At 37.9% G+C, this 13271-nt stretch overlaps 1 protein-coding gene across 1 annotated transcript in view; it reads right to left on the bottom strand.

The window, feature by feature from the left end:
* Positions 1-3724: 3724 nt before the first annotated feature.
* The window catches only part of antxr2a (ANTXR cell adhesion molecule 2a), a 36786-nt gene continuing 27239 nt past the window's right edge, over positions 3725-13271 (bottom strand). The window contains exon 17 of the mRNA XM_049020423.1: positions 3725-6690. Coding sequence (XP_048876380.1) covers positions 6652-6690 — 39 coding nt within the window. The 3' untranslated portion in view covers positions 3725-6651. The remainder of the gene's footprint in view (positions 6691-13271) is intronic.

The raw sequence follows: 13271 nt of genomic DNA, 5'->3' as shown, positions 1-13271 counted from the left end.
GGTTTCACGTTTAAAGCTATTCAAAGACATATTAAATACAAACAGGACATTAATATGAGTTAGTTATTCATTTACATCATATGGTTAAAGGTAAATTACTCCCAAAACCTGTCTAGGTTCGGAGTTCAAATGCTGGCTCATTGTCTGTGGATTTTTCATGCAATTCCTGTATTATCACAGGTTTTTCCACTACAGTCAAAAAACATGCAGATTACAAGAATCTCAAAATTGCTATTGATGCATGAGTACGTGACCCGCAACACACTGGCATCCCATATGGGGTGTCCCATTCTGCCCTGGGCTTCCAGGGATAGGCACCAAGCTCACTGCAGCCCTGTACTAGATTAGCATGTATGGATGGATAGATTATATGGCTAAACAGTCATGTAGTGACTAGTTTTCTTTAGATTTATGTTGGACATAAGCAGATATTAACCATGATAGGAGCCCAAGTACCATAATATTACGCTTAAAATGTTATTGGAGTGAGTTGAAAATTGACAATTGGCTTTCAACTTATCACAGACTATTATACTGCAACCATTATTAATTTGACATATTTTATTGTAATACATATTGGCTCTGGATGCACACCTTTAGAGTTGGTGATTCATATGTGGTTCCCTGTCCACTGTGTCTATCTGTGTCTGTGTGTGCATGTTCTCCACAAAATGTGGGCTTTTCCAAGTCATTGGTTTTTTACACGTTTATGTATGTTAAATTGTGGGTGTGTACCTTATCTGAAGGTGAACTTATCTCCTGTGCTGCTTGGGATAGACTGCAGGTTCCCTGACACCCTGACCAAGATAAGCAGTTGGAATATGGATGGAGGGACGGATATTTTTAGTACATTACAGTTAAAAAAATTATATATATATATATATATATATATATATATATATATATATTTTTTTTTTTTTTTTTTTTTTTTTTTTGAGGCAACTACTACTTCTGTGCCAACCACACTGATGATTCCTCCAACAATGACTGCTCATTGTTTGCCGTGAGTACAATCAGTACATTAATTTGGTCAGACAACCACATTGTTTTTATTGTTTATTTTTAACTCCTAGATGTGACAAAGAGTTTCTGCACGTGCATCTCTAAACAGGAGGATGTGGTGCTTAGTCTGTAAAGCTAAGTGATTTGCAGTGGCTTTTTCCAAGCTCTTGAAATGTGCTCTTTTATTTGAATGAATGCGCTCGCGTCACAGTTTCCTCCTGGACATCCCGTTAATGTGGAAGTAGCATTAGTGGCTCCTTCCTGATCCGAGTTCTGTTTGTTTGCAAGCTGTACGGGATGACAGTCATGAGCACAGATGCCGAGCATCAACATTTCCACAAGACAGGGGTGTCAATAAATCAACCTTAGAGCAAAAATAGCGACCTTATTAAAGATTCTGGCCAACAAAAGATTAGACCTCAAATTTGAGGCCTTTTACCAGTTGAATAGCATAGGTGGGCATATTGCCAGTGTTGGCAGAGTGTAAGTGAGTATATTGGTAAAGCAAACTCTAAATGGTATGGCTCGTTATTGAGTCCCTCCCAGTGTAACAGGCGGTCCTGGGCCCCAATCTGGTGCCAAGTCCATCTGCCAGGATTCATTCTTCAAGGACTGAAAATCCTTTCTAAATCAAGATTAGGTATAGTGACATATCTATCTGGGTCAACAAATATGACTGTCTGATTATCACATCGGTCAGCTGCTGGTAGTCTTCACTGAACCTTCTTAAGTCCCTCCTCCTCGGAATCTGGACTACTGGGAACGCCAGTTGGAGAGCTCAGCCATTTCTCCAGGTCTTATCGACTTCCCTTTGGCAGATTGATGGATATAGGGCATACAATAAGTACATCTGGTGGGCCAGGTTTACAAGCAGATTTATAATTTACTGTAATAAATAGTGTTAAACACAAAGTAATGAAATATCAGGAAACATTTTCTATGTCAAATGTTTAAAATTAATATGCTACAATAGGAATATTATTTTAAAACTATGCTATAAAAAATAACCTCCAATGAAATTATGAATTACATGCAATAAGGTAATTTTCTAGTTTATAAATGATTTTAAAAAATTAAAGCTAAAGGTCCTTTATATAGCTCGAGTTATAATGTTATAAATTATTTTACATGTCTAGCATCAATGACCATTACTGATAGCACCCACCTTAGCCACCAGAAGCCTTATTTCCACATCTCCTACGAGGTGAGGGTGGGCAACAATCTGTATTCAAGTAAGAATGAAACTGGCAGTAACTAGCTGCTGAACAAAAAAGAATCAGACAACAATGTTTGCTATCGACAAACGTATGCAGTCATTACAAAACCAGGCAGTGGAACAAGTCCGTGGTGGGGGGGGGGGGGGGTCGGCACTGGCACGCATTCACCTGTTCCAGTGATGTGTGCAAGAATGACAAACCTGAAACAAAAACCACTGCTGGATGAGCCTTGTTGGCAGGAGTGAGGGCAGGGCTGAGCACTGGCCAAAACAACGTCGTGTGCAGAAAGAGTTGGTGGGGAGCTGAATGCATTTGGGGAGCTTTATAGCAAAAGCCAAGGAATTTTTACCACACCAACAAGAAAGCTCAAATTATTGGCAATCAATTGCTTCCCATTCTAGTACATAAAGATCCATTAATCCCTAATGTCTAAAAGTATGCTGTAATTTTTTTTACCATGACCTTCTTATAACTTTGATTGTAACCTTTCTGTCCTGAAGGGGTCAGTAGTTAGTAATGTGACCTACAAGTCAGTTCAGTAAAGTGTGGCCATAATTAGCAGCAGGACCTCCAACTGCAAGACTGAATATGGCATGCAAAGCAGACAGTTAATTAGAGTCTCATCTTCAGAAGAAGACTTAATGAATTTCAAATTGCATCAATTACAAGCTAATTCGGTTACATGCCTGGATCTGGGTAGTGGCTGTTGAAGGGTAGCGAGACATCCAGTGATAGTAACACTTTGCCACCCTTCCTTGATTAATAATGCCTTCTTATTAATGTTGCTCAGAATATCCCACATTGTTCTTTTTATTATTCTTACTACTATACTTGAAAGAACAAGGCAATCCTTATCAAAAATGCTTATATGTAACAACATCCAGATTTTTCATCTTTCTAAATTTCAGATGTAAGCACATATATTCTCATACTTTTTTCCATTACTCGACATAAAGAAATAACAATATCTTTCTGTATTTAAACATATTTTTATAAAATCCAAGTGTAAATGGAACACAAATTCTGCACAAAATCTCAGATGTTTTTCTTTGGATTAGGTCTTCAACAATTCCTTTATCTGCCAAAAGGACATACTCAGCAAATTAGTAAATTTACCCATATTATATGTCCTAAATCTATACATCAAAATCTATTACGTAAAGGACACGTAAATTTCACATTAGGAAGAGTGAAACAAAGTATGCCAGTGTCCGAAAGGAAATTTCCTCTTCAACTACAGCATAACAATCAAAAGCATTACATTTGATAAATTGGTAAAAGATTCCCAAATTCCTGCATTGTAAAATGAATTGATCTGTCAAAGCATATGGATTTTCAAGTTATATTAAACTTGCAGAAAGTCCCAACTGTGTGAAATGTTCAACTGAGCAAAGTAGTAGACTTATTAGGTAATGCTGTCGATTCAGCCAGATAATGTGTGAAAGATTGTGGATACCATAGAGACCATAAAGAACAACTAAACAAAAACCAACACAACCATCTGGCATATTCTGAAAGATGCTTTTATTTTTCTAACATTGCATGATTGATAGTAAGCAATACCAAAAATACAAAACAGTGTTATGGTAAGGAATAAAAGCATTTTTAAAAGCTCATAAGGCACTAAAGTCACAGAGAACCCAAAACACCGTCTGTACTTGTACTCAAACACTGTTCACTGTAAAGTATGACTCAGACATTTGAAATTCTGTATGTTGCAATATATAATAATTTCAGCACCACTGGCTTGTTCAATCAACAATATGGTTGGCGATGCTACCCAGGGTGCACTGATTAAATCCTAGGACCTCAGTCATTCTGGAAAGCCTACTGTATCTGAAGCTCATCTGTTGGCCCCAAAATGGATGCTTGGATAAATCATGCCAAGAAATAACTTTCTTGGGTTAAATACATCATGCCGGATGTGATCCATCTGCTCAAGGCATGCAGACAATGACAAAACAGTAGATGCACAATTACTTTTAAAAATGGGAAGCTAGGAATTAGCAGAATATTATTTGGTCCACATGTTCAGCACTACACCTCGATACGAAATCTATCCGAACACATCAAACACTCAATGTTTAATGAACAAACACAGAAGTAGTAAACACACTAATAAACAATGTCGGTCTAACAACGTGAAATTAATGGAGAAAACAAAATTTTACTTTTCCAAAATGTGTGCATGTTTATAGTAATAGTTACTATACAATAGTTTAGCATGTTTAGATTTACCATGTTGAAGTGAAAAGCAAACTTCTGTGTACACTTTTTGGCCCCATCCAAGTGTGTTCAAGAACTTAAAGAAAAAAGGAAATGTGACTGAGCATAACCCATTGTAATAATATAAAGCTATAAACTGCTTCTTTTATTATTTGTAATTAATGGCTGCTTATTGTAGTCATTTATTACATCAATTAACCTGAAATTCTCATGAGCCATGAGTAGAAGACTAACAGACAGGAATCTGTATAGACAAAATATCCTTATGAAAACTCCACATTAAGGCATCTGTAAACACTCAGACCTGACTATCTAGAGATTACCATACTTCCCAATAATAAGCGTACAAGACACAATAAAACCAGACACACAAGAAGTCATCAGGAAAATAAGCATTCTGGCCTCTTTGGTATCCGTAACATTTCAAAATATTTTTTCTCCTTCAGAATTGCATCAGTGTTATACTGTGCCAGAATATAATTGAAAATGCATTCCTATGAGGAAAAGGTGCAAGTCAAATGGTGTCTTTGGTGGGTCTTTAACTAATGGCAGTATGGGCACCTACTACAGGTGTACTAAATGCTTGCAAGATTCCCAAAGCCTTAAGCCTCATATCCACTTTCATGCTATTTTGATTCTTTTCGTGTACACTTCTTGAACCCATCCAAGTGTGTTCAAACTTTACAAATAACAGTAAAGTAAATGTGACTGAGCATAACCATTTGTAGTAATAAAAAGCTATAAAACCATAAACAGTGCATAAAGTGCGAAATAAAATTAAAATACCTGGTTTAATGCTGAGAAAACAAATCTGAAAAACGAAAAAAAGTCTCATCTGATTGAATTACGAATATAACAGTTTCTACCTTGTGAATGGAAAAACACAAATAAAAAGACAAAAAGCACGGTCTGATATATAAATATTGTTGCAAATACTATGATAGACTCATTTTCACAATAGTTTTCATTTAGGGATTTTAACACTGCTGTTGACTTGTCCCATTACAGTCAATACTTCTGCAGGTAACGAACTATAAACCTTACTTCAGAATTACATAATTTACAGTGCAAGGAATCTATCATGTCTCAATTTAGTCTAATTTTCCCCCAATCCTGAGCATGTTTGTCCAGTTACATGCAATTGTTTTTACTTATTTAGAAAACAAGCAATAACCAGCAAAGTTTTTCCAATCAATATATAGTCAATATTTTTGTTGTTCACAATGTCATACAGACTTTTCTTTCTTTTTCTTATGCCCCTTAATTGTACTGCAAAGGCACAGTGGTCATCAAAGTCTCAGACAGTAACAGGTCTCCCTATGAGAAAAGGCTAGAAAAAACTGAAGATCTTCACAGGCTACTGCTTATTGTAGTCATTAATTACATTAATTAACCTGAAATTCTCATGAGCCATGAGTGGATGACTATAAGACAGAAATCTGTATAGACAAAATATCCTTATGAAAACTCCATATTAAGGCATTTGCAAACACTTAAATAGTCAGGTCTATCTACAGATTACCATACTTCAATAATAAAAGTATAGGACACAATACAACCAGGCACACAAAAAGTCATCAGGAAAATAAGCATTCTGGCCTCTTTGGTATCTAACATTTCAAAATATCCTTTCTCCTTCTGAATTGGATCAGTGTTACACTGTGCCAGAAGATAATTAAAAAAAAAAAAAACAGTCCTATGAGGAAAAGGTGCAAGTCAACTGGTGTATCTAACTGATGGCAGCATGAGCACCTCCCACAGGTGTACTGGGTGAATGCCAAAGTCTTAAGCCTCATATCCATATTTTTATGCTACTTTTCAATAAACAAGGCCTGAATGAAAGTTAACACATTTCAAAGAATAATACATTAAGGCATAAGTGCTTAAGAGGAAAACCAACTATGAGGCATGAACACATCGCATTAAAATTCAATTTTCTTCAAAATTGTACACCAAAAAAAAAAAATAAAAAATCCTCCTCAAATTAACTGATATAAAGATCAAAAGCCTAAAATATTTCACTATTGAAAAAAAACACTCTACATTATTGGGTAAGGTGGGAAACTTAAGTGCATATAAATTATGAATTGAACACAAGACGATAGTGGTTGTGGGATTCAGCTGTGAGGTCTTCCAGGGTAGCCTTTCTTCCATTGTCCTCAGTAGGTAGTTCCCCATGTATTTCAAAGGCCATCCTGTTTTCAGTCTAATAGGTTTGGATTCTATTAAAATTAATACAACGACCCTGAAAGACAAAATCAACAGATATTGATGCAGTGCTGAATGTTGAAGAACAGGGTAGAGCACATAAGGCATGTTGGAGATTCTAAGGCTTCTAATACTCAGGCTATAAGGCTTTTGAGCTCAAACCAAATTTTTTTTTTGCAAAACTTCAGAGCCATGCATTTCAGTCTAAATACAAGGACTTCTGTAGGTAGAAACTCAATCATCAGTAAAGCCTTTACAGCAACCAGAATTTACAAGTTCATTAACCATTCAGAATCCCATCGGGGTTAATTCCTTGCCTTGTGTCCTCTAATTCCTGGGATAGATACCAGGCTCTCCACAACTCTGTACTGGATGGATGGATGGTATAAATTCAACAAAGCTTATTTCAATGCCCATTATGGGCCTACAAAAATACATTAATGACTATCAAATCTGCAACAATAATGAAAAGTTAAAAACTTTTGTAGGTACAAAGCAGCAAAAAAAAAAAAAAAAAAAAGAACAAAAATAAATAGTGGTTTCTGCCTAACATGCTAGAAGGATGTCACACCAAAGATATGAGAAAGGGTACGAAGTGAAGAAACCATGGAAGTGATCAACAGCACACGGTTCACAAGGTGTGAGGCATGGACATTTAATCTGGCTGTCTGCAACATCCAGTCTTCCAGTTCTACCCAACATGACATTCATTTGACTGCACTTGCTGACCATTCAACAGTGTCTTTTATTTTCACCAGATATAAAAGAAATAATGTCAAGCTGCAGGATCATGAGTTGTGCGTGTGGTAAGATATGACAATGTATATCTGTAAATAAAACGTAAGACAAGCTTCTCTAATTTAATACACAAATATTTGAAACTAGACTTTATTGCTTTTTCCCCAACAATCTGACAGCCTATATTCACTATAATACATTTCTTTTCCCATATTACCTATATCTTTTTACAAAGCTTTAATGAGAAGTAATTTGATAAAGCTGGATATAAAGAATACTGCAACTAATTTATGACAACATCAAAGTGAGAATAGAACCCAAGGATAATCAAGCCATTATAAACTCTTCTTACGACCAATGGCATATGCAGCCATGTCTCCGGTTACCCCCTAAGGAATGCTAACCAAATTAAAAGTTATAACTAATCAGGGAAAGAAAAAAATGACAACTCCAGCTAAACATGCAGAACATGTCAACATGTGTTTGCAAGCAGGTCTACACTTATGCACAAGCAATTCGTACCCGCAGTCCACAGCCTGCGTATGACCAACACACCACAGCCATCTGTTTTGCTTGACAGCAAAATCAGAGTCCGCAAGCTCAACTGATAGGCTGGAGCATGTGTTCTTCAAAAGGGGGTCAGCGGATCACGTTCATGAAAAGAAGCATGCATTATTGGAGACTGTGGAAAATGCAGAGTATTTAAGAAACAAAAACCTCCCAAGCTTTTCTCAGCACTAATGATATTACAAAATTCTGAAATCAAATCCCAATGTAGTTACTTGCACAGTTTAAGAAACTTGGAACTAGAACTAGGGATTCAGAAATCAAAATGCCACAGCTAATAACTTGATTTAAGATGTCGAACATTATATAAATTTTTCTTCAGATTTGTAGCACGGACTAAAATTCTGGTCCGTATGGAATTATCTTCTGTGCACACAGAGAAATCATCACAGTACCAAGACAGAACCTGTCTGAGGATGAACAAACAGCACCTCCATACGTCAGATAATAATTATTTTCTCATTTTACATGTCACCAAAAGAAACCTTATGTCCTACAGAATATGGGAAGGCCGTCGGGCACAAAATTAGTATTTTCTCCTGTGCATTTGGGAGAGTCCTACTCAGACAGACAGACAGACACACTGATTTAGCCATCGTTTATTTGTGACACATGGGCTAAAAATATGCACGGGCTGCCAATAGCTCGGCGCAGATGTATACAGCCGCAGCTGCTTCCCGCAGAGCACCCCGCATATCCCCCAACCCCCCCCCCGCCCATCCCCAGTTTTGTCAAAGCGAGTCCACATCAATTCCAGCTAAGAGCTCCGGGCACCATCCATGGCCATTCCGGAAAGGAAAATGCCAGCCTCCCTGGCGGCGGCCAGCTCACAGACGGCAACAGGGACGGCGCAGATGGCGGCGAAGGCTCGGGAGGAATCCTGGAGAGGGCCGGAGCGCAGACACAAAAGGCCAGCTTCCAAATAACGGCAGAGCATCCAGTCCGGCTCATCCAGTAATACCAAAGTTAATATTTCCATGCTGGAGCAGGGCGGATTTAAAGTCGGAGGAAAATATATACATGCAGCAGAGAGGAGAGCACTAGCCGGAAAGGGAAGGCAGCTGCAGCTGGGCGGAGGGGCAAGCGCTCCTTTGGCGGATAGAAGAGCAACCATCCACTCAACTATGAAGAGCACGTTTAGCAGTGATTCATTTTTGGTGGTTGGCTCCCTGCCACATCTAAACACAGGAGAAGGGAATCTGGTATCGAGCCAATGTGCCATAGCCACTATGGCTAACTGCTTACTCAGTGTTTATGAGAAGATAAAAAGTAAATGAGGAATAAACAGCAGCCCCATAGGCCCAATGAGTAGCGCCCGCTTCAGATGCTCAACATCAGCAGACCTCTGCCATATGTTAGTGCTCTTTGCCTTCTGTTTGATGGATGCTTCACTTAAAGGCAGCAGAATTAAGCAGCCCTTGGGTGGCATCACATTTTTTTTTTTGAGTGCATGCTTCAGACTTCCTCATAAATGTAAACCCTCGCCTTCCTGTGCAACTGTTTACATTCACTTGGATTCTCTTTCGGAAACCATGCTCAAAGCTGACAGCTGATACCATAGTATAGATGCACAAAAGGAGCAAGGGATACTTGATCCATGGGACAAAAAAAACAAAAAAAAAGTATATACCAGTACGGAATGTGTTTTTATAATATGGCATTTCTGAAAGACTGTTGGAGTTTTTTTTAAGTAGGAAGTCTTACACACAAACAAATCTCCACACATTAGGCCTGCATTCAAGCTTCATTACTGTACCAGTAGGGGTCAGCTGAGGGTTACATTGGTTCACAGAAAACTAGTATAACTATGCCATAGTGAACAACAATCTGAAGTCCTGTTGTTGCTATCAGTGGCCATATGGACAGACTGCTATTACAGGAACCAGTTCATTTGTTCTTTTCATATCAATCCACTCACTCCACTGTGATCATTGATTATAAATATTTTGAGAAGTGAAATGGTTTATACATGCAAGTTTAAGTAGAGGGGGAAGGTAATGTTAGGGCCAGTATCATGCATCTCAAAAGCTACTATGAATACGCCATAGAAACTGCAAATACTATGCTTCCTATTAGGATTGTCAAAGAAATCGGTACACGGACACTAATCGATACTAAAAATTAACGGATTAGATACTCATTTGTAGATACTCATCAATAGTACTGATACCAACAGTGCCTTCTTCGCCTCCTTCAGTTGACACAGAACTTAAAGCACCGCTCCAGACAGGCAGGCGCATAGCCCACCACTCAATACAAGCTCAACATATAAATACTCACTGACGTGGTAGCGATGAAGTAGAGTAGCACCCGGGTCCTTTGAGGAATTTCGAAAGGTCAGTATAGCTTCTGTTTCGACAACAATGAAGTATTAAATGGGGGCACTTTTCCACCGAACCAAGTATGGTACTTTTGCTTTTCCACTCACTTCCAGTCGAGTACTAGTACCAAAAGTACCAAACCAATTGTGGTACTTCTTTGGTACTTCAGTACTTCGGGGTGGGACTTTCTTTGTCAACTGGTTATGCAAATAGGCACTGAATAGCCACTGAAATACAATACAAACGCCACCTTGAAAACTGTTTATCATTTTCAAGTTCATAACTAAGTAAAAAAAATATATATATTAATTGCGATCTGCATGTTGTCCTGGCGATGTGATTTTGTTGCAACAAATACTGCGGTATTTATAAAGCAAAATGGGAGTTTCTCACAAACCCGTCTAGGAATGCTTTAAACAGCAAGGATAAAAATTATTACAATTGTCTCAGAGAACGCAAGCAGCATTTATGCAGAATCAGCGGAGATAAACTTTAAACTGATTTTTAAACATATAACAATCTATAAAAGGAATAATTATTAAAATTGCAAAGCTTGCCAAGTTATTTGACAAAGAGTAAAAATATTTTTGCAAAACTTTAACCCCCTGTGCTATAATGGCCATACAAAATTGAAAGTAAGCCTTATTTTAATACAGCTGATTAGCTATGTAAGAAGTGGATGTGCTTAACATGCGATTAACATTGCACATCGCCAAGCCCTAAAATATACTACAGCCATTTTTCAAATTCAGTACAAAATACACTGCCTTGCCTTGTGATGTCATTCAGTACCGGTACCAGCTTTTATGCCAGTGAAAAATCAACACCTTGAAGTACTGTTTCTCAAAGTACTAAAGGCATGGTGCCTTGTGCGGTGGAAAAGCTCCCATAAATGTTAACCTGGCCAGCGCACATGTTAACATCAGCCTCTTACCAAACTGGCTGATAGTCACATTAACCATCTGTTAAGTTATGAATGAGATTCTGGCTACGGCTAATAATTAAATGACAGACTACCTAAAATAAGTCCTGCCATTGTTGTTTCTTGACATTTGTTTTTTGGGGTATTTTTTTTGGAAATACCCTCAGACAGCCTAAATAAATTCTTGTTCACTCACACTCACACTCTCTCTCTCTCTCTCTCACACACACACACACACACACACACGCCCCATCGCCACAAAATGAGTCTTAAGTCGCACTGGTAGAATTTCACCCATAAGACTTATTTCGTGGTGATAAATCACACACACACACACATATATATACACACACACCTTAATGGTATGTTACTGTATTTTTTTGCACTATGCCACACACATTATCGTGTGTATTGCTCTAATCTTTTTTATCTATATATTTTTTTATTTCTGCCTCCTAATTGTTACAAATTGTGACAAAAATATGACTTAACATGCTTACTAAATATCACAGAAAAAGACTCAAAGGGGGAAAAAATGCAATTTATAAAAACACGTTTAATAAAAAAAAAAAATAAATAAAAAAATCTGCCAAAAAATATCTATATAAAAAAGATTTAAAAAAAGATTTTTTTTGGAATTTCTTGTTCCATTATTTAATTACAGGTTTATAGTAAATCTAATTTCTGGTTGTAGGACCATATTCACCTCCACTCTAAACCAATCATTCACTTTGCAATTTGTAAATATTTTCCATAAATTGATATTCCTCATTGCATTTATAAAGAAGTGTACACAGCGGCGTATATTTAGCCAGTTTAATTAAAAATAAGCCAATGTATTAACGCCTTGTTAAAATCCTAAGACCCTTGTCCAGAAAAAAATCCATAAGGATATCCAATAATAGACATATGACATCAAGTTGGTAGTAATAATGTAAAACGGGCTTCGTTCTTCCACAGCCTTTGTTGTGCCTCTTCAGCATGTACACGCCAGCCTTCCTCCTCATCCGCCCCTGAGACGCCGTCCAAACGGCCCCAGCGACAGACACCCGCTCCACTGAGAGCGTGACGCGAGTGGCCACACTGTTTCTACGTCCTGGCCAGCGGTTTTCTCCGCGAGGCCCGGCCTATGAAATGGGAGCTGACAGGGAGTAATTATTCTAATGCGATACATCCTAAACTAAATGGGAGTGGCTGTGATGAGGTGTCAAACGCAAGTAATTTGTGTTGACAAGGGCTAGATGTAGCCTGGGCAGCTGGTCCATCCCCCCCTTACCCAAACCCCTGTGAATCGCTGGGTGCTGGCAGAGCCTGTTTGGCCCCAGTTCCTGCAGCTCGACAGGCTTTTGTCGGATTATAAGGGCCGCAGTCTTAAAACCTCTCAATTAACATAAATGGTGTGCTGCTTTGACTTATTTATAAAAGAAACTGAGGTTAAACTGACGATTAATATTACAGGTGAATTAATACTATAAATCACTTCATATTAAGAATTTTGGATAATTTGTTACAATTACCCAAACCTCTTTATTATATCAACAAAATGATTTGCATGTTTTATTATAACTATAAATATAAAACAGCTCAATTTCCTCCATGTCTGCACATACTGGAGGGCATGTAAAATAGAGAAGCATTTCATGCACATTATAAAATGACCTGCAAGTTAAGGGATGAGCCCTGTAAAACTTCCATAAGCCATGAAGCAGCCCATCTTATGCAGCAATTCCACCAGAATTAAATTTCTTTGTGTTACATTTTTTAATTAATTATCCCTCACCCACTACCACATGATGCAATAAAATATGTGATGGGAAAATGTCATGTTATTGGCCACCAGGTGAACAGCACAGTGCTCTTGGCGATAGAGTGGCAAACTTCCAACCCATGTGAATCACTCGCATAGACTGTGCATAGAGTGTTTGCATTACTTGTCTCTCAACCTCAGACATTAAGTTTATTCTTTACTACCATTTGTGAGATCAACAGTTTGACTGGGAAACCTGCTGCTCCCAACTGAACGTCTTAATTAGCATCACTGCTGGGAGAAGACGCTCATGTGTACAAGAA

The sequence above is a fragment of the Brienomyrus brachyistius genome, chromosome 7, assembly GCF_023856365.1.
Source record: "Brienomyrus brachyistius isolate T26 chromosome 7, BBRACH_0.4, whole genome shotgun sequence".
Taxonomy (NCBI): Eukaryota; Metazoa; Chordata; class Actinopteri; order Osteoglossiformes; family Mormyridae; genus Brienomyrus; species Brienomyrus brachyistius.
This window is presented reverse-complemented; position numbering and strand designations above follow the sequence as displayed.